The 27,927-nt window shown below is 43.0% G+C and overlaps 1 protein-coding gene across 1 annotated transcript in view; it reads left to right on the forward strand.

The window, feature by feature from the left end:
- The window catches only part of TRIM66 (tripartite motif containing 66), an 83,218-nt gene that overhangs the window by 44,168 nt on the left and 11,123 nt on the right, over window positions 1-27,927 (forward strand). The window contains exons 10-15 of the mRNA XM_025189972.3: window positions 1,460-1,621; window positions 17,231-17,503; window positions 17,718-17,943; window positions 23,796-23,856; window positions 26,409-26,583; window positions 27,480-27,787. Of these exons, the coding sequence (XP_025045757.3) occupies window positions 1,460-1,621; window positions 17,231-17,503; window positions 17,718-17,943; window positions 23,796-23,856; window positions 26,409-26,583; window positions 27,480-27,787 (1,205 nt within the window). The remainder of the gene's footprint in view (window positions 1-1,459; window positions 1,622-17,230; window positions 17,504-17,717; window positions 17,944-23,795; window positions 23,857-26,408; window positions 26,584-27,479; window positions 27,788-27,927) is intronic.

Consider the following 27,927-nt stretch of genomic DNA (forward strand, 5'->3'; position numbering starts at 1 on the left):
TTACATCCCTACTGCACACATACCACAAGAAGTAGTTTGTGACCAAAGATTTTATACTCTAGGCTAGGCAAACAAAATGGGAAAATCCCCATTTTACAGATAGGGAACTGAAGGACAGAGGTGTTAAATGGTCTGCTGAAGGTCACACAGGAAGTTTGTCACAGAGCTGGGAACAGAGCTCAGATCTCCTGAGTCTCAGTCCAGAGCCTTAGTCACAAAATCACCCTACCTTTCTTTAGCTACATAATAGAAGTGGCCAAATGTACTGCCTCTCTGAACCACATACATTAATCTTCAGAAGTTTGAGAGCCACAAGAGATGCACAATCTGCCCTGTGGGTCGGTACCTTCAGGGGCATGGGACTTAAAGCCCTTAAATTCCTCTCCTTGCAGGACAGAAGCCCTTACTGTCACCAGCCATCCACAGGGCAGAAGACCCAAGCTCCTCCCCCACCCCGCCCTGCCTGGTAGGCAAAGGATGGAGTGTGTGGTGGGGCTCCATGTAAAAGTAAAAGAGTGTCTCAAGAGCCACAGTTTGGCCTCACTATAGTATCAGTAAATGACAGCCTCACATAGACAAGAGTCAAAACAGCATAGGTGATTTGCTACAGTAAGTATGCAGTCCCTTTCAGCTGACTTTTCGCAAGTATGTCCATCAGGAGACCACAATAGATAATAAACTACAATTCTATAAAATGAGCCATAGCCTCCCCTTCTTTCACATGTAATTCAGTTAGAGAACTGAGCCTGATGGTGGTCACCCAAGTCAATATGGCTAAGAGCTTCCCAGGCTCCATTAGGCAAAAACTTGTACAGAGAGATGGCTCTTGCAGTGCACCCCAAAGGTGGTGAGAGCTAGGAGGATCTATCATAGAAATAAAATCCACAGTCACAATTCTTTCACTTTGTAAACTCTGCCCCAGCCTAAATAAATGCTGACCATTTTCCAAAATGCTCACGTTTATTTTAGCTATCATGGCAAATAGTCAGTGGAATAGCTGGATCTTAGACCATTCAAGGTAGATTCTGTACACGTTTTTCCCCATGATATACTACTATGGCTATATCTACACTACGGACCTGACAGCAGCACAGCTGTACTGCTGTAGCTGCACTGTGGTATGGTCTCCTTTGTAGCCACTCTGTGTTAACAGGAGAGTGCTCTCCTGCTGGCATAATTAAACCACCCCTAAGGAGCATGTGTATGCACCATGTTGGTGCATTTGTCAGTGAAACTTGTGCAGACAAAGCCTAAGAGGGCAATGAGTTTCTGTCTCTCTCTCTCTCTTTCCCTCTCTCTCATTCTGTTTTGGGTTATTTTGAGCATTTTAAAACAATATATTTATTATTTTAAAGAATTTTCATTGTTTTAATATTTCACGTGCAGCATGACGATCTCTTCTTACAATTTACTGGATCTGAGTTCTTGAAAACACTGACATCTTATTCTTTCATCTTAGGTTTGTGAGGATTCTGCTGAACTAGAAAGTGAAAAGCCAGTGCTTCCTCTCGACAGAAATGTTATTCCACTTAAGTCACAACCATTAGCTGAAGAAACTACTGTCAGCAGTCCCTCCCCAGAGGGCACTTTGCGACACCCCTCTTTGAATCCCGTGAGGAAGGTACACAAAGCTTGTCAAAATCCTTTTTAAGAGAATAGGTGCTTTTATAGCAGGGATGGGGAACCTTTTTTAGTTTGGGGGCCCACTGACCAACAGAAGATCAGTCAGGGGCTGCATATAAATGAGAAGCAAAAACCAAACCAAAACAACAAAAATGCCTCACTGACATGATTAGTTAGTTGTGGCTGATTTTGCAGCACCCCTGTACTACAAAGCTGGGTTGTTGCTTTTACTAATATATTGTAATTGGCCATTTTGAGAGTTGTGTCATGGCATAATCAAGACCTCGCCAATTGCTGAGTTAGATGTGAATATAAATGGACAGAGCGTGGCAAGGATCCCCTGCAAATATTACTTTTATATAAGCTTTCTGATATGTAAGGCAGGATTCCAGGTATACTAATTCTTGCTTTGAATTAGGGATGTTAAAATTAAATTAATCAGCTAATTGAATAGTCGATGAGGATGCTTCCGCATTGAAATGTAGCAAGACCCCGCTTGGCTGTTGCTACGTTTCAAAGGCGGAAGTGCCGCACAGTGTTCCCCCTTAGAAATGTACAAGAACCTCAGCAGGGGCTCTTGTGCATTTCAAAGATTGAAACACCTCATGGAGCCTGGGGCCAGCGGGGGACTCTGAGTCCCCCACTAGCGCCAGGCTCCAAGTGTTGCTTCCGCTTTGAAATGCACAAGAGCCCGAGTAGGGTCTCTTGTGCATTTCATAGAATCATAGAGCTGGAAGAGATCTCAGAGACCCAAGGCAGGACCAATCCCAACTAAATCATCCCAGCCAGGGCTTTGTCAAGCCAGGACTCAAAAACCTCCAGGGATGGAGATTCCACCACCTCCCTAGGTAACCCATTCCAGTGCTTCACCACCCTCCTAGTGAAATAGTTTTTCCTAATATCCAATGTAGACCTCTCCCTCTGTAACTTGAGACCATTGCTCCTTGTTTTGCCATCTGTCACTACTCTGAACAGCCCCTGTCCATCCTCTTTGGAACCTCCCTTCAGGAAGTAGAAGGCTGCTATCAAATCCCCCCTCACTCTTCTCTTCTGCAGACTAAACAAACCCAAATCCCTCAGTCTCACCTTGTTGATCATGTGCTCCAGTCCCCTAATAATTTTGATCGCCCTCCGCTGGACCCTCTCCAGTGCGTCCACATCTTTTCTAGATTGGGGGCCCCAGAACCTTTTTGTAGTGGGGAGCCCAGAACTGGACACAATATTCCATATGTGGCCTCACTAGTGCCGAATAAAGGGGAATAATCACTTCTCTAGATCTGCTGGAAATGCTCCTCCTAATGCAACCTAATATGCCATTAGCCTTCTTGGCTACAAGGGCACACTGTTGACTAACATCCAGCTTCTCATCCACTGTTATCCCCAGGTCCTTTTCTGCAGAAATGCTACTTAGACAGTCAGTCCCCAGCCTGTAACAGTGCTTGGGATTCTTCCATCCCAAGAGCAGGACTCTGCACTTTCCTTGTTGAACGTCCTCAGACTTCTTTTGGCCCAATCCTCCAATTTGTCTAGGTAACTCTGGACCCTATCTCTGCCCTCAAGTGTATCTACCTCTCCCCCTATCTTAGCGTCATCTGCAAACTTGCTGAGGGTGCAATCCATCCCCTCAGCCAGGTCATTAATAAAGATGTTGAACAAAACTGGTCCTAGAACCGATCCTTGGGGCACTCCACTTGAAACCGACCGCCAACCAGACATTGAGACATTGATCACTACCATTTGGACCCAACAATCTAGCCAGCTTTCTATCCCAGTTACAGTCCATTTATCCAATCCATACTCTCTTAAATTGCTGGCAAGAATTTTGTGGGAGACTGTATCAAAAGCTTTGCTGAAGTCAAGATATATCACAGCCAACGATTTCCCCATGTCCACAGAGCCAGTTACTTCATCATAGAAGCTAATCAGATTGGTCAGACATGACTTTCCCTTCGTGAATCCACGTTGGCTATTCCTGATCACTTTCCCCTCTTCCAAGTACTTCAAAATGGATTCCTTGAGGGTCCTCTCCATGATTTTTCTGGGGACTGAGGTAAGGCTGACTGGTCTGTAGTTCCCTGGATTGTCCTTCTTCCCTTTTTTAAAGATGGGAACTACATTTGCCTTTTTCCAGTCATCCAGGATCTCTCCTGATCTCCACAAGTTTTCAAAGATAATGGCCAAAGGCTCTGCAATGACATTTGCCAACTCCCTCAGTACCCTCGGATGCATTAAATCCAGACTCATGGATTGGTGTATGTCGAAGATTGAAATGCTGCGTGGAGCCAGGGCCAATGGGTAGTCTCCTGGCTGACTCCAGGCTCCATGCGGTGCTTCCACTTTGAAATGTACAGGAGTCCCAGTGGGGACTCTTGTACATTGCAAAGGTGGAATGCCGTCACTGCATCTGTGCCCCCTCCTATGGAGCTGGAGCTGGGGGGAACTGGCTTTTAAGCTGACTCTCCTCAGCATCCTGTCCTCCTCCCTGCCCCCCTTGCTGCTCTTTCTAATAGAGGCAGCAAAGGGCAGGGAAGTGACTAGTTGACTAGTGTGTCAATAAGTTTTTGCTTGTCGGATAGTCGATTAGTCATTTACATCCCTACTTTGAATAGAAGATTGGTTCCCACATACGAAAAAAAAGAGAGATGCTACAATTATGCTACAGATGTAAAATAGTAAACAGTTAACTGGTAAGCATGTGTCTCACTGGTTCACCCACCCTAATCATTAGCCCTAGCTGTACCATTAAGCTGGATGGCCAGAATAACCATGGCCCCAACAGTGAACTGGTTAAACTGTATCATTTTAATAGCTTAAATGATTAAGTTTTTAAAACAATATTTATATCCCTCATGAACACCATGCCTGTGTCTGTCTAGTTTGGCTGCATTTGAGTGTCCCTCCTTAGAACATTTGCCTTGGTATAGGGAGCGGTAAGTCCACTTTATCTTCAACATACAAAATTCTATGAGGCCACTGTAAATACTAATGCATTTTATTTAACTGAGTAGAGCCCTAAAACACTGCAGTTTCAGAAAACAGCACAGAAAGGCAGAGACAAATGTGAACATTCTACTAGTAAAAGAAAAACTTTCTTCCTTTTAGATAATAATTGGCATTAGACTTTTAAATTCTACTTTCCAATTCTGCTTACGTTCATTATACCAGCACATCTCTCACCACACACCGCTTTCCTAATGGAGCATAACGATATCTGAACTGCCAAGAACCTCTGTTTAAAGAGAAAACAGTGGAAAATTGAGAAGTTTAAGAGCTAGAATGTAGCAGTACTGAGAGTAAACTAATTATTGATACATTTGGCAGGGGTTGTTAAAAAAGATTTAAAAATGGAAAATTCCACTGCAACAACTTATAGACCAAAGTTGGTTGTTTTGATTTGTTTTTTTTTGCAAGGCTTGATTGCTCATGTGATCAGACAGCTGTGTTTTAATTTTGCAACGTATTTGTGTACATCTGATGCTATTGACTAATAACTAACGTGTTTCAATATATGCCATCTTATCTCTTTGGCCATGCAGCTATACAAAACTGATGCTAATAATATTTTGGGATAACCACATTACTTGTATGTGTAAAACTTCAAGTAAGTCATGCATGTCATTCCAAACAAAGGCTAGTAAAGCCATATCATCAGATATTCTTTAAATACTGCATATTTCAAATGAAGAACATTTATTAGCATTTTATTTACTTTTGTAAGTGTTATTTTTGTACCCCAACACCTTTAAAACTATTTTGTCTTACCACTTAATGAAAGATTGTTAATAAATACAATGAAATCATAGAATCCTAGGGCTGGAAGAGACCTACATCAAGTTCAGGCCCCTGCCCAAAGCAGAACCAATCCCAACTAAATCATCCCAGCGCCGGCTTTGTCAAGTCGAGACTTAAAAACCTTTAGGGATAGAGATTCCACCACCTCCCTAGGGAACCTATTCTAGTGCTTCACCACCCTCCTAGAAACCATAATGCGCTTGAAACACTTCTAAAATAGCTTAAGGTCTGGTATCTCCTAATTGTCAGGGCAAGTCAGAATTCTGGCATTTCTGAGGTATAATGCAGGTATTTTTAGCCATAGTATATCATGAACTTTAACATTTAAGCCATCATTTTCCAAAGTTCAGGAGTATTCCTATTTGGTCCAAGTATGTTGTGTACTTGTTGAACTTGGTCTGATGCTTGTTTATGTATTTTCTAATGTCTGCATGCTCTCTCATCTTCCTTTGTCTTGCTATTTTTTAAACACTTGTGGGAGTATTTACATTTCTAGCTTTCTGTGTCTGCCTCTGACTAGCTTTTCCCTGGGAGGGATGCACATTTACTCTTGCAGACTATCTAACTAGTCCATGTATTCATGTTCAGACAGTTGTGTAAATCATAATTCCAAGTACTATAAAGGTTTGTACTGCTCTCTTTAAGACTGGGGTGAGGAACTTAAGGCCTGGGAGCCAGATGCAGACTCCGGCATCCCTGAATGTAACCCCGAGGCTCAAGGCTCCCCCCACCCCAGCATTGGAGAGCCCGCACTGACACTCCATCCCACCCGCCGTATTCCCACAAGGCTGGGGCACACAAAATCTACTAGCCTGGGCCCTCCTAGGCTCTAATGTGCAAGGAGAATGTGGAGAGTGTTTTTCTCCTTCTCAGTCAGGGGCCACATCAGGGTTTTGAAGTTTTGGGAAAGATCAGTTTTGTTTCCATGCCTGTTCACTCATGGCCTCTCTGTTGAGAATGGCAACAAGGCAGTGAATTATATGCAGTCTGATTTAGTGATTTTTGTGATAATGACTTTTGTCTGTTGGGAACTGGATGAGCCAGCAAAGTCATTACACAATAGCCATTATCCGCTGTCGGAAGGGGGTAACTCTCAGTCACTGCCAACATGGAATCTTTTAGACTAGGGATCTAGAAGTGAAGGTAACCAACCACCTGCATCATTTGGTCCTCCTGGGGTTTTTTCAGGGTACACTGGTGAGTTATTTATTTGCATACAGGACTGAACAGGGCAGTCAGTTTGACAGCTTAAGAACAGATGAAAATTTTGTAGAGATTTTGCTATAACTATGATTTTGCGGATGATCAACTATGCAAGATATTTGCTTGGCTTGAATGTGTTTCATTTTCCTTCATGATTGCGATCAGTTAGAGGTGTAAATTTTAATCAGATAAAACAGAATTAGGAAGAAGTGCCATTGTTATTCTTCAGGTGCACCATCTGCATCTTTTAATAGGAAGCTCTGATACTATGGTGATACTGTTCTACCCTTTGTGAGGGTGAGAATAGTGACCAGACAGCCTTCTTCAAACCCCAAGTATTATTTCTTCTCACAATAGGAACAAAGCATAAGAAAAAAAATGGATTTAAAACCAAATAGCTTATGTGCATGTATACCCTACCTTAGACTTACCATCTCCTCAGGCTGATCTGGTTAGGCCTAAGCTCTTCAGATCTTCCCAGCTCCTGGCTGTGCCAGTCTGGTTTCTTGAACATATCGCAAACAACTCCTGGCCTCCCTAGCCTCAAGGGTCTCTTCTTAGACAGCTATAATATTTTTGATCTTATTGTGTTTCATTGTCTTTTCCTGTCACATATTCTCTTATCAACCCATAAGCGTTTACTGAGGATTGAGCCATTATCTTGAGCCATTGTTTTGCTTCCTGCTTATTTTTCTTCACAGCAGTACAGTACCCTATTAAACTAAACCGATAGATTGATATATAGTAAACATCCCAATTACCCAGCCAACATAGAGTATTCATTCATTATTATGGTGTAGCACCATGTCTATCATACCACCATAGAAATTCCTAAGATAGGTGATAGATTTTATCAAATACTTCTCATCAGAGTGAGGCTTCCAAATGCTTCACATTTTCTTTTACAGTAAAACTCCAATAGTCTGGCATCCAATTGTACGGCACTTCCGATAGTCCGTCATCAAAATGGCAAGAGCCTAGTCAGTGAGCTTCGGCAAAAAACGAGTCACAAGGCAGTAGTGGCAGCAGCTGAACCGAGCGAAACTGGACGGGACTGAGTCAGTCTGCCACTGGCATTATGTGATGCTGGACAGTGCTTGTGCTACAATAAAAAGGGTTAAAATACTTTATACTGTATGTGTGTGTGTGTATGTATATATATATATATATATATATATATATATATATATATATATATATATATATATATATAACCATCTTTTAGTACCTCCTGATAGTCCAGCATATCAGATAATCCGGCACCACCTAGGTCTGAAAGGTTCCAGATTATCGGAAGTCTACTGTACTTCCATATCAGGTAGTCTTTTATAGCTTCTAAGGCCAGAAGTGATCACTCCGATCATCCATTCTGACTTCACTTGTATCATAGCTGGAGAAGTTTTCCAAAATACTCACTGATTGATTACAATTTTAAGAAAACATCCAATCTTGACTTAAAAATTGCTAGTGATCGAGATTTAACCATCATCCTTGGTAAACTTTTCTAGTGATTAATTACCCTCACTGTTCAAAATGTATTCCTTATTTCCAGTCTGATTTTGTCTTGCTTCAATTTCTAAATGTTGTATTTTATATCTTTTTCTTGGAATTTGTCATAGGGCTGCACCTTGGTAGTTCAAGATGGAACTTCTTTACTTCTCCTAAGATATAATAAACATGAATGCCTCTCATTCTGTCACTCAGTGGTTAATATTACTATGATATAAGATAAAATTGGATTTTATCTGTTACAGAGGAAGTGTTATGCATTTTTCTCAATTCCCAACACATCACGTTTGTCCTAAGCTTTACTGATGACCTCTGATCTGTCTTTGCTCAGGTGCATGTCTAATGGTGCCTTTCATACAGCGGTATTTGAGATATGTTTTGGCAGGGTAAGGGCATATCTTGATTTATATTGGTAGAGCACCGAGAATGTTGTCAGTACTAAGAAATGAATAATCATAATAGTTGCATGCTAGTTTTCAAGGTACTAGAGTGTGCTGAATAAAGAGTTGAGCTGTTTGCAGTACAAACATGTTCATGCTTAATACAATTAATTATATTTCTTAGGATGGTAATAATTGAACAAAACCCATCACTTTGACTTGGAATGTAGATTAAATAAAACAGGACCCGATTTCTCTAGGGAATCTTTCTTCCTCCACTTTAAAAAAGGTCCAGTTTGTTAGGATAGAAGATTAAGAAAGATTTGGATTTTTTGCTCATTGTAGAGAAAAAGAGATCCTTTAGCTTATACCCTGTTGTGAAATACAATTAGAAAGTGCTACTGTGAGTGGCGAGTTAGACAACTGGATTGGAGCAGTGCATTTGTTTAACCTCACTAGCATAATGAGCTGCCATGGGGATTGTTCCACTTAATAGCAGCCGTTCATTACTCTGCAACCATTTGCTCTGTTATTTCTCTTATTGTCAGTTCATAGTTTTAGCTTCTTTATAAATCACACTTAATGTCAACAGCCTTGAGACTTTGCCAAAACAATCCTAACAAATCTAATCCCAGTCTTTAAAGGTAAGTATTTGCATCTCAGAATTCTTCTGTGTTAGTGCTGCATGTTTACATAGGACCTTCTTGGAATGCTACTATGATCAGAGAGATATTTATTCATACTTAGCTTGCATGTTATTTATTCTTACCTTAAAATACCATAGGTGTGAAATTTTTGGCAAAAAGTGTTTTTGCACAATTGAAATTTGGCTACCATTATATAACAAAGGTCATCAGACTAAATTTCATTATTAGATAACAAGAACTCCATATGTTATGACACAGATTTATTTCTGTGTGACAAGCTGTATATTAAAATGTCAAATTTGCCTGCACATACAACCATTATCTACTCAGAATGATTGTTAATTCTTGTTGTTGTTCAAAGGATGCAATGTAAAAGCAATAATGCTTTCATAAAACAAAAGCCTGTTCTTTGAAGCCATCACATTTTCAACCCTAGCTGAGCTGCCAGGGGAAAAGAGAGATTTTTTGCTAATGGCAAAAGAAATGATTATTTTAGGGGGTGAATTAATAGGATATTAATGAGCCTTGTTCCCAGTGCATTGTTCACTTAGCACTTGACAGCAGTTCTATGGATCAGAATGGAATGTGTCTGTACTTTACTGTGAGCTTTTTAAATATTTTGTACTAAAAGATCATAATGTTTCATCTTCATTAAAATAACCACAAAAATTAATTTCTGCCACCAGGGAGAGACAGATGATAGTTTGATGGCCTCATTATTCTTTTTCCTTTTTAGCAAGAGTTATGTTTTATACTGGCTTATACAATCTAAAAAGTTTCCTCATGTAACCTACTCTAGCTGGCAGAATCAAAAGTATATAACTATTGAATTTCAGCTCTTTAGATATATTCATTGTAAATACTTCAGGCCCTCATCCTAGAAAGGCTTATGCATATCCCTAACAGTATGCACTATAAGTTGTCTCACTGTTTTCAGTATGACAGCTCACAGGATGAAATCCTGGCACACTTGAAGATAATGACAAAACTTGCATTGACTTCAATGGGGCAACCATTTTAACCAGAGCATGCATGGCTCTTTGCAGAATGTGGCCTTAGTGTATAACAGATGGTAATAATGTTGTAATATTCATGAGGAAAGATAGAGATGTATTGATTACAACAGGAGACAAAGAGTGAGGAGATCTGGGTTCTGCTCCCAGCCCCACTGCTAGCTTGCTTAGGGAGGATGGTATGCAAAAAGGTGGATTTAAATTATTGTGGCATTCCCTCAGTCCTGAGGCAGCTCTGATCTGGTCCTAAGGTGTCAATTAGAGCAACCTGAGGACCAGATCAGAGCCCCTCAGGACAGAGGACCAAAACCATGGAGACCTGGGAGAAGGGTCAGAAACTGTGGGGAGAATGGGCTATCCTAGCAGGGATAAAGGAGGGACAAAAAAGAATATGGGGAGGAAATCAAATCAGTGTCTTAATGTCTGTATAATAATGAAGTATGTGAAATAAGCAGGAAAAACTTGTAATGCTAGCAAATAAACATAACTATGACATAGTTGGTATCTCAGAGTTGGTGGGATTATACACGTAACTGGTATATTGGTATAGAAGGGTACAGCTTGCACAGGAAGGACAGGCAGGATAAAAAGGGAGGAGGTATTGCCTTATATATTAAAATGGAAGCACTTGGACTGACATTGAGATGGAGATAGAAAACAAACTTGTGTAGAGTCTTTGGGAAAGGATAAAAGGGGTAAAAAGAGATCATGATATGACAGAGTTCATAATTCTAAGGAATGGTAGGAAGGAGAACAAGATAAATAATGGATTTCAAGAAGGGAGACTTGAGCAAACTCAGGGAATTGGCAGGTAAGATCCCATGGGAAGCAAGTCTAACAAAAAACAATTGAGTTGGCAGTTTTTCAAAAGGACATTCTTAAGGCACAAGAGCAAACTATTTCACTGCGTAGGAAAGATAGGAAGTGTGGCAAGAGACACCCTGGCTTAAACAGGAGATCCTGAATGATCTAAAACTGAAAAAGGAGTCCTACAAAAAATGGAAACTGAGTCTAATTACAGAGGATGAACATAAACAACATAAGTGTGTAGGGGCAAAATTAGAAAGGCCAAGGCAAATAATGAGCTCAAGCTAGCTAGAGACATAAAGGTTAACAAGAAACCCTTTTACTAATACATTAGAAGCATGAGAAAGACCAAGGAAAGGGTAGGTCTTTTACTCATTGAAGAGGAGAAAACAATAACAGAAAATGTGAAAATAGCATAGGTACTTACTGACTTCTTTGTTTAATTTTTCACCAAGACTGTTGGTGGTGATTGGATGTCTAACAGAGTGAACTCCAGGGAAAATGGGGTAGGTTCAGAAGCCACAATATGGAAAGAGTAAGTTAAAAATTACTTAGACAAGGTAGATGTCTTCAAGTCACCAAGGCCTCTGATTAGGCCTCATTTGGATTATTGTGTCCAGTTCTGGGTGCCACATTTCAGAAAGCATGTGAACAAATTAGAGAAGATCCAGGGAATAGCAACAAAAATAACTAAAGATTTAGAAGACATGACCTAGGCAGGAAAATTGAAAGAACTGGATTTGTTTAGTCTGGAAAAGAGAAGACAGAGAGGGGACATGATAATGGCTTTCAATATCTAAAAGGTTGTTACAAGGCGGCAGAAGAAAAAATATTATCTTTAATCTTTGAGGATATTACAAGAAGCAATGGGCTTAAATTGCAGCAAGGGAGGTTTAGGTTGGACATCAGAAAAAACTTCTTAACTGTCAAGGTGGCTAAGCATTAGAATACATTGCCTAGGGAGGTTGTGGAACCTGCATCATTGGAGATTTTTAAGAGCGGTTTAGAGAAACACTTGTCAATGACTGCTTAGGTGGTGCTTGGTACTGCCATGACTGCAGGACTTGATGACCCGTAAGTGGAGCTTATTCAACAGCAGCCCAGACACCTGAGATGTAGGGAAAGCTCAGCCACTTTCCTTTTTCCTAAGTCATATACCTGCACTGGCTATACCAAGAGGCATTGGCATAGAGGCTGACCTATTAACCCTACATCACGTAAGGTTCCTGTCTGCAGTAAGAGGAGGGAATCTTGATGTGGCTGGTTAAGGCTGCAGCAGACTTTTGTTCTGACAGAGTGGAGTAAACTTACCCTAATGCTGGGGAAGATAAGGTCCCTTCTATCTTCAATGCAGTAGTCTTTAAGTAGACGGATACTGCAGTCCTACTCGGGCAAAACACCTACTGTAGGATCAGTTCCAGGGTGATTAAAAGGAAATTAGACTGCATGCTCAGGTAAAAATAGAATCATAGAATAATAGGACTGGAAGGGACCTCGAGAGGTCATCGAGTCCAGCCCCCCGCCCTCAAGGCAGGACCAAGCTCCGTCTACACCATCCCTGACAGATGTCTATCTAACCTGTTCTTAAATATCTCCAGAGAAGGCGATTTCACCACCCTCCTTGGCAATTTATTCCAATATTTGACCACCCTGACAGTTAGGAATTTTTTCCTAATGTCCAATCTAAACCTCCCCTGCTGCACTTTAAGCCCATTACTCCTTGTCCTGTCCTCAGAAACCAAGAGGAACAAATTTTCTCCTTCCTCCTTGTGACACCCTTTTAGATATTTGAAAACCGCTATCATGTCCCCCCTTAATCTTCTTTTTTCCAAACTAAACAAGCCCAGTTCATGAAGCCTGGCTTCATAGGTCATGTTCTCTAAACCTTTAATCATTCTTGTCGCTCTTCTCTGTACCCTATCCAATTTCTCCACATCTTTCTTGAAATGTGGCGCCCAGAACTGGACACAGTACTCCAGCTGAGGCCTAACTAGTGCAGAGTAGAGCGGCAGAATGACTTCACGAGTTTTGCTTACAACACACCTGTTGATACAACCTAGAATCATATTTGCTTTTTTTGCAACAGCATCACACTGTTGACTCATATTCAACTTGTGGTCCACTATGACCCCTAGATCCCTTTCCGCCATGCTCCTTCCTAGACAGTCGCTTCCCATCTTGTATGTATGGAACTGATTGTTCCTTCCTAAGTGGAGCACTTTGCATTTCTCTTTATTAAACCTCATCCTGTTTACCTCTGACCATTTCTCTAACTTGCTAAGGTCATTTTGAATTATGTCCCTATCCTCCAAAGAAGTTGCAACCCCACCCAGTTTGGTATCATCTGCAAACTTAATAAGCGTACTCTCTATCCCAATATCTACATCATTGATGAAGATATTGAACAGTACGGGTCCCAAAACAGACCCTTGAGGAACTCCACTTGTTATCCCTTTCCAGCAGAATTTAGCACCGTTAACAACAACTCTCTGACTACGGTTATCCAGCCAATTATGCACCCACCTTATCGTGGCCCTATCTAAGTTATATTTGCCTAGTTTATCAATAAGAATATCATGCGAGACCGTATCAAATGCCTTACTAAAGTCTAGGTATATGACATCCACCGCTTCTCCCTTATCCACAAGGCTCGTTATCCTATCAAAGAAAGCTATCAGATTAGTTTGGCATGACTTGTTCTTCACAAACCCATGCTGGCTATTCCCTATCACTTTATTACCTTCCAAGTGTTTGCATATGATTTCCTTAATTACCTGCTCCATTATCTTCCCTGGGACAGACATTAAACTGACCGGTCTGTAGTTTCCTGGGTTGTTCTTATTCCCCTTTTTATAGATGGGCACAATATTTGCCCTTTTCCAGTCTTCTGGAATCTCCCCTGTCTGCCATGATTTTTCAAAGATCATAGCTAAAGGCTCAGATACCTCCTCTATCAGCTCCTTGAGTATCCTGGGATGCATTTCATCAGGACCTGGTGACTTGCTGACATCTAACTTTCCTAAGTGATTTTTAACTTGTTCTTTGTGTATCCTATCTTCTGAACTTACCCTCTCTCTGCTTGTATTCACTATGTTAGGCACACCTCCAGACTTCTCGGTGAAGACCGAAACAAAGAAGTCATTGAGCATCTCTGCCATTTCCAAGTTTCCTGTTACTGCTTCTCCCTCCTCACTGGGCAGTGGGCCTACCCTGTCCTTGGTCTTCCTCTTGCTTTTAATGTATTTATAAAAGGTCTTCTTGTTTCCCTTTATGCCTGTAGCTAGTTTGATCTCATTTTGTGCCTTTGCCTTTCTAATCTTGCCCCTGCATTCCCGTGTTGCTTGCCTATATTCATCCTTTGTTATTTGTCCTAGTTTCCATTTTTTATATGACTCCTTTTTTATTTTGAGATCATGCAAGATCTCCTTGTTAAGCCAAGCTGGTCTTTTGCCATATTTTCTATCTTTCCTACACAGCGGAATTGTTTGCTTTTGGGCCCTTAACAACGTCCCTTTGAAATACTTCCAACTCTCCTCAGTTGTTTTTCCCTTCAGTCTTGCTTCCCATGGGACCTTACCTACAAGTTCTCTGAGCTTATCAAAATCTGCCTTCCTGAAATCCATTACCTCAATTGTGCTGGTCTCCCTTCTACCTTTCCTTAAGATCATGAACTCTATTATTTCATGATCACTGTCCCCTATACTGTCTTCCACTTTCAAGTTCTCAACTAGTTCCTCCCTATTTGTTAAAACCAAATCCAGAACAGCTTCTCCTCTGGTAGCTTTTTCAACCTTCTGAAACAGAAAGTTGTCTCCAATGCAGTCCAGAAACTTATTGGATAGCCTGTGCCCCCCTGTGTTAGCTTCCCAACATATGTCTGGATAGCTGAAGTCCCCCATCACCACCATAGTTTTGGATAGTTTTGTTAATTGTTTAAAAAAGGCCTCATCCACTTCTTCCACCTGGCTAGGTGGCCTGTAGTAGACTCCTAGCATGATATCACCCTAGTTTTTTACCCCTTTTAGCTTAACCCAGAGACTCTTTACACAGCTATCTCCTACGTTCATCTCCACTTCAGTCCAAGTGTGTACATTTTTAATATACAACGCAACCCCTCCTCCCTTTTTTCCCTGTCTGTCCTTCCTGAGCAAGCCGTACCCTTCCATACCAACATTCCAATCATGCGTCCCATCCCACCAGGTTTCTGTAATACCAAATAAAAGTCATAGGGCTGGATTCTGATCTCAGCATGTACTTGAGCTGCCTTGAAAGTGTCAAATTCCTCTTCTGACTTTATTGGAGTTAACCACACGTGACACTGCTCTGTCCCACTCCTGTCTTTACTTAGTCTACAGAGATTTGGAGACAGTTAGTTTTTAAATATCCTGGCCCAGTTTGTTTATATTTTCTCTCTCTACCACCTTACTGATCCATACAGCATCTCATTAACAGGTTTACTGTCTGCTAAATACTTAGAAGGAGAGTGGGAAGGAATTTCTAAAAAAGATATTTTCTAGCTCTGCTAGCCTGCTTCTTTCTCCTTGTCCTTCCTGTGCCGACTTGCACCTCTTCTGTTAGTGGGTCAGTTTGCTCATTAGTCCTCCTCCTGCCCCTTCTAAACTACTATTTAGGCCTTAACAACTCCACCTTATGGAACAAAAAACAGGACTATGTAGCACTTTCAAGACTAACAAGATGGTTTATTAGGTGATGAGCTTTCGTGGGCCAGACCCACTTCCTCAGATCAAATAGTGGAAGAAAATAGTCACAACCATATATACCAAAGGATACAATTAAAAAAATGAACACATATGAAAAGGACAAATCCCTTTCTGTTCTGAAATTTGATTTGTCCTTTTCATATGTGTTCATTTTTTTAATTGTATCCTTTGGTATATATGGTTGTGACAATTTTCTTCCACTATTTGATCTGAGGAAGTGGGTCTGGCCCACGAAAGCTCATCATCTAATAAACCATCTTGTTAGTCTTTAAAGTGCTACATAGTCCTGTTTTTTGTTTCAGCTAGACCAGACTAACACGGCTACATTTCTACCACCTTATGGAGACTTTTAAATGGTGTTTACATGACCAGAGTGCGGGCTTAGCTGTTGACTAAGGCACTGTGCCACGCTAGAATTTACACAAATATAATAGAGCAGAATCCGGACAATTATTTTTTTATGCTACTTCATCATTGCCCTGTTGACTTGGGAACAAGTTATCAGACTCCAGAATGAACTAACAATAGTTAACAAATGTAATAAAAAAATGCTTGTTTCTTTATCATTTTGTATGATAAGTTAAAGTTATGACATTGCAGTTAAATTAAAAGGATTTAGTCAGTGAATTATCAGGCATAATGAATATCACTGAACTGTGAGAAACTAAATGTGGAAGTACATCTTCAAAGAATTCAGATCTGCATACTTCTTAAGACTACTTACATTCGTTTGATATGGACTATAGAAGAGTCAGGATTTCAATCATGTCACACACACAGTGCTGTAAAACAGCTTAAAGGAGTCACACAGATGAGTGGATTTGCTTTGGCTTGCATATCCTTATTTCTGCATTTGACAGTGAAATACCCTAAGAATGCATGAAGCACTAGCAGATACATTTCATTACATTTTTTCTTGCAGAGACCTCGTTTGCCTGTGTAGGGTTTTTTCCCTTTCTTTGATAACTAAACAGGTGCATCCTTCCCTCATCAGACCCATATGTGTAAACATGCATTTTTCCATTTACACTTTGATGTTATAATGAGCAGGTGCTCAGTTGGCCAGACTCATCCCTTGGTGAAATGTGCTCAGCATCACTGAAGTCCCTCCTAGAATTGCCTTCACTTATATTAGGTCCGATTCTTATATTGTCTTTAGTATAACCTCTTTGAAATCACCAGAGTTATAACAGGGATAGATTTAGTTCAATATTCCATGTGTTTAGATTTCTCATTCATTATAAGAAGTGAGAAATCAGGGACCCATTACAGTGGTAAAAGAAAGAGAGTCTGGTAGCTTGCTGGGGGTGAGAGAAGTTGGGAAGAGAGACATAGGAATCTACTTTTCCTGATTTTGGCTTTAATCATGGTTATAAAGCCTTTTGGTAAATGACATGAGATTACGATAGATACTTTCAAAGCCCTTGTGACGTGGCTGTTTCATTAAGCATTATGAGATATTGTATCTCATGCTCTCTAGAAATAACAGCAGCATTTTACTGTTTTAAAAACTGATTAACATATTTGTTTTTCAGCGTTCGGCTTCACTGAACATTGTGGGCTTTTCAAACCCTGTAGAAATGGAACCCTCTGCTACAAGGTTATCTCGGTCAGTGGATCCCCAGATGCAAGGAGTATCCACTATATCCCTCAGTGAATCTCAGAATATGCTTCCCACCTCTGATATTCAGCCAGAATCTATGCTTGGCTACAACTTGGCATTAGACAGAGCTACAAATGACCTGAACTCTTGGACTACTGATAACTTAGCAACAGGCGATGTATTCCTGGGGAACACTAAGTGCAAGGTAAGAATTATTAACACATCTGGCTGCTTTATAGCAAAGGAATGCACTTTAATTGATAATGCTTGTTGTGTCATAATCAGTAGGTTAAGGGTATTACTTTGATAAAAGAAATGCTGTTCCTCTCATATTTGAAAACTTGTTACAATTATTTTCTTGGGAAGGAAATTAAAAAAGGAAACAGTAAAGTTTGAATTCTTTACTCTTTCCCCTCAAGCTGGAAAATGAAGATTTTAGTACCATGGATGACCCTCTTGGAAATGACTCAGCCATTGCTGGAACGAACACTATTAATGAATTAGCTCTTCCTATGCAAAAAATGCTAGAAGAGCCTATTAATCTTTCAATCAAGAAATCTCAGCAGTTTGCCTCTCCTTCAGCAATCATCAGCAATGCTTCTTGCCTGCAGTTGGCTTCTGTAAAACAACTTAGAAATGAAGAAGGTACCAGTTTTTTTTTATCATCTTTTTTTTAATTGCTGTTGCCCATTTTTGACCTGAGCGACTAGCCATAGTTTGGGGCTCAGTGGGTTTTCCAGTTGGGAGGTAAAATTGGTGGCAGACAGATATTTCTTTAATGAAGTATTGTACCAGAATGTACAAAGTCCTGTGTCTCTGAATGCAGAAGGAGCCAAGAACAGAATCGAGCAGTTTCTTGGCTTACCAGCCCCCCTAAATTCCTTTAGCCAGCACTAGATCCAAAAATTCTCTCTCTCTAGGTTTTTCCACGATCGCAATATTCTTACACAGGAGTGGGAAACTTTTTTTTGGGCCAGGGGCCGCTGACTCACAGAAAAATCAGTTGTGGACACATACAAATGAGAAAAAAACCCTCACTGACATGGCTCCTGACTGAGAAGGAGAAAGATACTCCCCACATTCCTCTCGCACATCAGAGCCTACAGGAATCCAGGCTGATCGATTTTGTGTGCTTCAGTCTTGCAGAGGGGATGGCGAGGGGAGGAATGGAGAGGGGGAGGAGGTTGAAGTGCCAGCATAGGCTCCCAAATGGGGAAGGGGGAGAGCTCTGAACCTCAGGAGCCAGATTCAAGCAAGCCAGGGGCTGCATCCAGCCCCCAGGCCTTAGGTTCCCCACCATGATCTTGCCTCTTTTTCCTTTTGCTTCAGTCTTGTCTATGACCTCAGTCTCATTATATGTTCTTTTACAGTCCCAAACACCCCCTCTTAAAAACAAAATTCAGCCCCAATGCTCCTAAATAGCTTCACACATATTTTGTGTCGTAGGTAGAGCTTATATTTTCAGTTGTGTTAATTGAACTTGAGTTCACACCTGTCAGCTTGAACCAGGATTTTTAACACAATCCATGACAGGGTCTCACTCCACTTGCCAGCGTTTCTGAATTTAATTTGGTGTAGTACATCTTATTATACTGCATACTGGCCAGCATTGTTTAAAACATCATCAAGTACCCAACACAGTGGAAAGGAATCTTTAGTCTCATTTCAGAAGGAAAAACATGGAAATGGTGTCTCTTGAATTGCTAACTGGCACATCACTGACTCAGAAGGGCTGAAAGCTTGCAAGTGGTGTATTGATGAAGCACTCGTAGGATTAGTTTTTTGAGAAGATTTCCTGTGAATGAGACTTGCAGGGCTCACTAGAAAAGAACTTATTAAAACAAGCCAGATTCTCTCTTTTTTAAAAATTAGTTTTGAAATGTTATGTGAATTCCACTTAGTGCTACACTTAGGTACCCTAGCAAATATTGGTTAAGTTAGCATATTGCACAGTGTGTTTTTTCGTGGCTCATTGTACTGAAGAATGTTCCCTTCAGCCAAAGACTATGACTGTTCTTAATGGAGAACTAGATTTTGCCTATTAATGAGACTATTCACACATAGAACTGTGTGTCTGAAAATTGTAGGTACTGAGAGTACTTAATAATTTTTTTAAAGGGGTACTTTATAAAAAAAAAAAAGGTTGAGAAACACTGACCTATAGCACTCTAGAAGGAACGCCACAGCCAGTTACAATCGCTCCATTGCTATCAGTCTGTGGGCTGGTGTAGAGATTTGAGCCTTAAGCATGCCTCCTTCCTGCCCCCTTTTATTCTGTGTGTCAGGAAAGAGCAGAAGCAAGCATTCTCTGCACTTCTTGGAATGTAACAACTGCTCTTGTGGGGGATCTTGTGCAGCTACACAATATGGGAGGCTCCTTGTTTACTGTGACATACCCAGGATACAGTTCAGACAATGAGTAGCTCTGTCAGGCTATGTCTACACTACAAAGTTAATTCGAAATAACAGCTGTTATTTCGAATTAACTTTAATAGCATCTGTACATGCAAATCGCTGTTTCGAATATAAGCGAAGCACTTAATTCGAATTTGGTAAACCTCATTCTATGAGGAGTAATGCCAAATTCGAAATAGCTATTTGAATTAAGTGCTGTGTAGACATTTAATTCGAATTAGCTGGCCTCCAGCCCTTCCCAGTTTCCCCTGGTGGCTACTCTGGGCACAACCAGGAAAACTCCTCTCCTCTCCCTCAGCCCCGCAGCCCTTAAAGGGGTAGAGTCTGGCGACTGGGCACGTGCCAGAGCCAGGCTTGCCAGCAGCCACAGCCCCTCACCCAGTGGCCGCACAATGGCAGCCAGCCTTCCCCCGCTCTGTCCCCCAGCACCCAGGGGACAGCCAGGGGCCGTAGATGGCGCGCGCCCTCGTGGATAGTGCGGAGACATGGTCCTCCATGAAGTTTGGGGGGAGGCCCCCAATTTCCATGATCTCCGCACTAGGCAGAGGAACGTGCCGTCTATGGCCGCACAGCAGCCACCATGGCCAGAAAAGGCCATAGGTGCACGCAGGAGCAGGTGCGCCTCAAAGTGAAGGAACTGCGGCAGGTGTATGCCAGGGCCACCAGGGGTGGCGCCGGAGCAAGGGCTGACACCTACCCCTACTTTCCCGCCCTCAACCTCATCCTGGGGGACGGGACGGCCCGCGCCACCATGGAGGACAGTGAGCCGGGACTGGAGGGCCCTGACTTGGGCGCTGCAAAGGGGACATCACTGAGGGTGCCACACCAGCAGGAGCCCCAAGCCGTCCCAGCACTGGAGTCAGCAGGGTCATCCGGAGAGGCCAAACCAGGTAAGTGTCATCACCATACCCTACCCGGGTGGAGCAGGGAGGGAGACCAGGGACCACGCGCATGGCCCTTGCCTACCACACATCACACAGCAACCTGTGCACGTGCAAGCACGTGCCATGCCACCCTTGGGCCGGTGGCTCCAGCTGCGTGACACACAGGGGCCGTGGCCTGATAGGCACACGTGTGTGTGAAGAGACCTGACATGCTCCTGACCCCGGGGTGGGACACAGCAGGACGCCCTCCCTTCACACACTTCCTCTACCCAGAGGCAGGGGACATCTCCCCCTACCTCAGCTGCACTATACATGGAACAAGGGCATGGGTGTGGTCTCGGGGCACCTCCCACTCCCGGGGATAGCTGGACATTACAAACATGGCGTCTGGGAAAGTGCAGCGGCTCTGATGGTGCAGGGCACGGTCATCCTCACCTCGCGGGGGGGCTGGGCTTCACCCACTGTGTCCCCAGGGACAACTGACCACTTCTCTTCTTTCTCCACAGCCGCACCAGCTGTACGTGCAGGGCGCACCATCCCACCTGGGACATGCTCCCGCACCTTAGGGCTCCGCAGGACCATCGCAACACTGCTAGGGTACCATGAGCAGCACCTGGCAGCCCAGCGAAACCAGAGCTGCATCATGGAGCAGCAGGCGTAGGAAGAACGGGAGTTCCAGTGGGAGCTGCTTGCCCAGGGTCGTGCCACCTGTGCCCATCTGGGGACCCTGGTGCAGAGCATGCTGCCTTGTGCCGCTCCTGCGCCTGCTGCCTCCCCAGCTCCTGTTCCTCCTCCCACTCCTTCTCCCCCTCCCGCCTCTCCCTCCTCAACCTCCTCCTCAATCTCCACACCCCCCACCTCAACCTCCACACCCTCCTCCCCATCCCCCTAGGGACGCCAAGGCCCCCGCACATGGTATGCTGGGAGACATGTGGCCCGGCGAGACCCCCACCCCTGAGCTTCCCCTCCTTCTTCTTCCCCTGGCTTCCCCCTTCCAGCTTCCTCCTCCCAGTTTTCCTCCTCCCCTCTCCCACCCTCTCTCCTTTCCCCAGTCTCCCCAGAGGTTCATCCTCTCCCCCCACCCCCCAGTCGTGTTAAATAAACAGAGTTTTTATTTTTGAAAATATGTGTATTTTATTTGACAGCAGGAAGGGGAGCTAAGGAGCGGTAAGTGGAAGGACATGAGGGAGGAATGAGGCATACGCCCCCAGTGGGGCAGACCACGGAGACTGTTAGTGCTCCTTGGGGTGTACGCTCTCCTGTAGGGCTCCCTGGATACTGACAGCCCCCGATGGACTCCCCGGATGGCAGCCTGCAGAAAGTGCAGCCAGGCTGATGGCAGCGTGTCCGCAAGACGCACCAGAGTGCCCAGGGGCAGCTCTGTCTCCATGTTGCAGAGTGGTAGGGTGTCCCAAATGAGGGCAACCAGAGCATTCTGAGACACAAATGCTTTGCTGTCCCTCATTGAGGTAGACAAGCAAGCAGAGACACCTGAGAACTGTCTGTCCGGGGTAGGGGGTAGGGTCCCTTTAAGCACGGACCTCAGATAGCCACAGGCAGCAGCCCCACACAAGAGGTCCTGACCTGGTGCCCTGCCGGCACTGGTTCTGGCCAGCCTTAACTCCGATTCAGAGTCCATTCAGTGTGGACGCTCTATTTCGAAATAGCAAAATGCTATTTCAAAATGCATTTTCTGTGTAGATGCGTTAATTTGAATTTGCTTAATTCGAATTAACTATTTTGAATTAAGTTAATTCGAAATAGCACTGTAGTGTAGACGTACCCTCAGTCTTCCCTCTAACCTGGAGTGCCCTGGGGGCAGGCAAAGGAATAAGCAAGGTGGGGTTGGAGGTTTGGGAGAAGGAGTGGAGTGGAAGGGTGACGGGTGTCAACCAGCCCCCACCTAGAGAAGTCGGTGCCTATGGACACCCAAGGGCCTCTCACAGTCTGACCCAAGTGTAGTGTCTCTGCAACGTTTGCCTTGAACTTCCATGTTGACTCCTTAAAACTGTGTTATTTGAATTTTTTTGTCTTTAACTCTGTGTTACTCAAAGGAGAAAATGATAGTGTACACAATGGGCCCAATCCTGGTCCCATTCCAGTCAATGATAGTAAAATAGGGCACCCTGTTCCCAAATGAATGCTGTGTAATTAAATTCTGTAACAAGAATTACACACACAGTGCCACAGATGGAAGGAAAGAATGGTGCTTGTGTTTATATGGGTGAGGAAGAATGGGCTATGGGAGACCCACATTCAGTTCTTGCTCTACCACAAATATCCTGTGTGGCTTTAGGTGCAGAGTCTCAAAGGGTATTTAGGTGTCTATCTTAGTAATGTAATAGTGTAGTCGATTAACCAATAAGGAAAAGCTTATGGGTTGATGCTAAGTATAGACGACATACATTTTCCTCTCCCCTTCTCCATATGAGTAATTTTTTTAGCAGACTGGCCAGCAGCCCGGCTCAGTGCTGGCTTGCAATGGGTCCAGGACCTACCCCTGCATCAGCTCTGCATTTAAAGTGTATTAGTTGGTGAGCAGGCAGGCAGCCCAGCTCAGTCCTGGCTCATGCTGGGTCCAGGACTACTCCTGTTTCAGCTCTGCATTTCAAGTATATGGAGAGCCGTGTGGGCAGACAGCCCAGCTTAGTTTTGGCTTGCGCTGAGTGTGGGAGCTCAGACCCCTGCCCCAGATAGGGACTGCTGCCACCCCATACTGTTGCCTGTTTCTCAGAAGCAGCAGCACAAGGCGACAGGCAGCTGGTCCTCAACGGGAGCTGGTTTTTAAACTGACATCCCTTGCAGACCAGCTCCTGCCTGGCACCCTGCACTGCTGCCTCTGATACAATGACTGCCGGCCCCACCCCTGGGGACTATGGAATAGTCGACTAACCGATGAAATTTCACGAGGTTACTCAACTATTCAATTAAGCAATATTTAACACCCCTAGCCTATATATCAGTGTCTCGGTTCCCAATCTGTAAATGGGGACAAGAGTGTTTCTCAACCATACAGGGGCATCCTGAGGACAAAGACATCAGATCCTGTGAGTGATGGGGGGAATGTAATATTGTTTCCAATTGCAAATATGATATCACATTACAAACTTGTAATAAATGTGTGAATATTAAAGTACCTCCCTACCCTAATCTGACTGTGATATTATGTTTTCTTAATTTTCTTGTTTTCTTTTCCAGAGTCCAATAACAGTGAACAGGAACATAGAGAGATGGATATAAAAAGTAATCAGAATGTCAGGTAATAGTATCACTTTCCATTGGTCATGACATTTCAGGCATATAGTCCAAGAATGTATCTCTTTTAGTGTTTTTGGCAGGAAAACAAATTGCCTTATAGCTAACAATTCTTGAAGACATAAAGTAGCACCCATGACTAATGCCATATATCCTACCTCCCTGAAGACATTTGTAAGGGCTTTTTGAAATTGCATTGGTATTTTTAAGGCTGCTCTAAAGTACACTAGGATGTGAAGTGGGCCCCAGATGTACTAGGAATTGGGGGAGCAGAAAGGTGGCTCCTACTGTGTACACAACTTTTTCCACCTCTGAAATTGTATTGAACAGAAGTCTGATATGGGTGAGGATCTGGATCTACATATCATTAAATATCATCACGGCTGATGAACAAAACAAGTACATCCACCAACATCTCTTGTGTTCCTAATTTCAGTGGAATGTACACTGGGGATGTCAGCATGTAGTCAACTATACAATTATCAGATAAGCCTGGACTTATTGGTGAATCTTGTCGACTACACATATTTCTCCCACTTTGCTGCCTCTGTATCAGAGTCGGGGGAGTGGGAGCCTGTGCCTGTTAAGAGATGGCTTTAAGCAGGCTCCCAAGAGCACTGGATCTGTCTGTTCCCCCCCACCCTCACGCTGCTGCCTCTGCTAGAGAGGCAGCAATGCGGAGGGCGAGGGGGGCAGGCTGGAGCTGATACGCATGGGAAGTTCACTTTTTAGCCAGCTCCCCATGCATATTGGCTCTGCAAATCTGCCTCCCCCTTCCCCCCGCCTCCTACAGAGGTGGGGTGGGCAGGCAGGAGCTAGTGCTGGGGGAAACTGCTTATTAGAGGCAGCAGCATGGGCAGGGGGAGGCTGCTGCAAAGCAACCTCTGTCTGTGGCGGCCCAGAGCTCCCCGTGGACAGAAGCTGCTCTGCATCCCATAGAGCAACCTCTGTCCATGGTGAGCCTGAGCCTGCCGTGGGCAGAGGCTGCTTCACAGCAGCAGCCCCTATCCAGGGGGTCTGAGCTCCCTGTGGACAGAGTCTGCTCCACATCTTTCAGAGCAGCCTCTGTCTGTGGGGAGCTTGGACCCCCCACAAATGGGCTGCCATCCCATGCTGCTGCCTCTGTGTCAGAGGGCAGCAGCACAGGGTGGTAGGCAGCTGGTCTGCAAGGGGAGCTGGTTTTTAAACTGGTTTCCCTCATGGACTGGCTCTGCCTATCATCCTGTGTTGCTGCCTCTGGTACAGAGGCACCAGCATGGGGTGGCCAGGTGCTCCCCGGAAGTGAGGCCAGGAGCACACTGGCTACCAGCCCCACCCCCAGGACTATCCAATAGTCATGTAACCACTAAGATTTAATGGAGTTACGTGATGATTTAATTACATGGTACCTAACATCCCTAATGTACACACAATACAACTATACTGGCAGTGTGTAGTAGAGATCTAGCAGTGTATGTTGTCAGAGAGGTTAGGTGATTAAATAAGATCACATGCATGTGAAGGTACATTATCACTTAAACAGAACAATAAAGACACTTAAGAGACCCTTCTTGAAGCTCATTTTTATTTTAGCTGTCTCATTTATAATTGAGTATCAGTTAATCTCCCTTCAGTACAACATTATTCTGTTTTGGTTTCTTATAAAAATATGCACACACATTTCACAGCTAAAGGTCTTTGCCAAAGTGTAGCTCATTCATCTGTATGAAATGAGTTGGAGGGCTCAACCCTGGAGCTCAGGGTAGACAGATTTACATTTTTAAAAACATTTTAATAAACTGGAAAACTACATTTCAAAGCAATGTTGGAGAGGTATATCTTCCATGATACTCTTTTTGATTGTACAGAACTTGTAAATATTTATAAAGTAAAACACTAGAATTACTAAAATGCCATATAATTCAAATTATATATAAAAAAGTACTGGATAGTCCAGAAAGACATAACAGAACAATAACATAAGAACGACCACACTGAGTCAGACCAAAGGTCCATCTAGCCCAGTATCCTGTCTTCTAGTAATAGCCAGTGCTACATGCTCCAGAGAGAATGAACAGAACAGGTAATTATCCAGTGATCCATCCCTTGTTGCTTACTTCTAGCTTCTGACAAATAGAATGAAGAACTCTAAATTATCTTGCCATTTTTGCAGAATTTTGCTTCCAGATATTGTTTTCCGAATATTTTCATTTAGAAGTGACATGGCTAGTGTGATCTTTCTTGAAGCCAGTTGCACTCTGAAGAGTGTCAGCTTCAACTAGCTTTGGGCAGTTGAAGCACAAAGGCAGGAGAGCAGACATCGAAGGTAGAGATTTAGGCCCCAATTCAGGTGAGTATCTAAGCACGTGGTTAAATTCTAAATGTGAGAGACCGTTGCTGTTTAGCAAAGCACTTAAATATGTGCTTAAATTCCAGTAACTTCATCTTTAGGCATCTGCTTTAATGCTTTGCTGAATTGGGGCCTTCAAAACAAGTAAACTGAGTAATACAGAGAAGATGTTGAAATTAGGAGAAGAAGACTTTGTACAATACTAATTAATTTTATCATAATTTCAGAGCTTATACTAATGAGGTAAAAATTCCGTATGTACGACTGGAACGCCTGAAAATATGTGCATCAGAATCCGGGGAGCTTCCAGTGTTCAAACTGCAGCCACAGAAGGGTGGCCAAGATGAGACTTTCCTTCTGATAATTGAATGTGGTACCCAGTCTTCAAGTATGGCTATAAAAGTAAGTTGAGTTTGCATGGTTGGTGGATTGTTTTTTTATCTCTTTTTGCACCACCCTACTGTGTACAAGGTCATTAACTTTGCTGGGTTTCTTGTGATGCTCTGCCAATGGATTTCACTATTCTGAGATATTCTAGTACTTTGACAGGCAGCAGTATAAAACCCTGAGATTAATACACATTGCAGCACTTGTTACTTGTTTTCTTAAAGTATCCTCTGCTACCACATTACTTCCATTTCAGGAATACTTTGGACGGGCTTTGATTCTAAAGCAGTGTTGTATATTTGTGCATGTTAATCCATGCATCATATAGGGTGAATCACTTAAACACACACCTAAGACCCTCCAGACCATTGCTTTTGAACTGAAGTTCAATTTAATAGTATTTAAAAAGGAACCCTGTGCCTCCTCAACATAGGAGTCATGAACTTGGTTCCTGTTGAAGTTAATGGAGGTTTGGAATTGCCATAGATGAGAACAACAGAACTAGTCCCTTTTTGACACAAAAATGTATTTCCTTTAAGACTTGCATTCATCAGGAATGCTACATGGAATTTAGTTGACATGAAGAACAATACAGAGTTGACATCTCAGCTGGAACTAGTGTCTGTTTAATAATAATTTCCAGCTCTTACAGAATACTTTTTATCTTTAGCTCTCCAAGCACTTTGCAGTGGAGGATCAGTATAATTACCCCTGTTTTACTGATGGGGAAAGTTGAGGCCAGGGAGGGTTCCTTGGGAAGTAACTTGCCCCAGATGCTCTAGCAGATCAGTAGCAGAGTCACAGTCCAGTGCTGCATTCTAAAGAGTCACTTTGGATAAATCTCTGTTACAGTTAGGGAATCAGATGTGAAAAAGAAAAATCTGTTATTATGGATTTCTCTTTCTTTCAAGGTCAATCAAGATAGTCCATCTGAAGGACGGATTCCCACATATGAAGACTCTAAAGATAGAAAGATCTCCATCAGCAGCCCAATAGGACAGGCTCCATCTGCTTTTGTAGCTATCCCATCTGTTGATTACAAGCTTAGCAATGGCACCCCCGGCATGAAAAAATCTCTGCTCGCTCAGGAAGCCAATCCAATTGAGAATGAGGATTTCTGTGCTGTTTGTCTGAATGGAGGAGAACTGTTGTGTTGTGATCACTGCCCCAAAGTGTTCCATCTCTCATGCCATGTTCCAGCTCTGCTCAGCTTCCCCGTGTGAGTACATATAATACTTTCCTAATTCTGTCTCTGTTTCTGCCTGAGGAGCATACATGTCAGTGTTACAAAGGCTCTTTCACTTTCTCTCTCTGTATTGCCTTTTGTGTCATTTTACAAAAGGCAAGAAAATTTTCCCA

The sequence above is a fragment of the Pelodiscus sinensis genome, chromosome 5 (assembly GCF_052426305.1).
Source record: "Pelodiscus sinensis isolate ZL-2025 chromosome 5, ASM5242630v1, whole genome shotgun sequence".
NCBI lineage: Eukaryota > Metazoa > Chordata > Testudines > Trionychidae > Pelodiscus > Pelodiscus sinensis.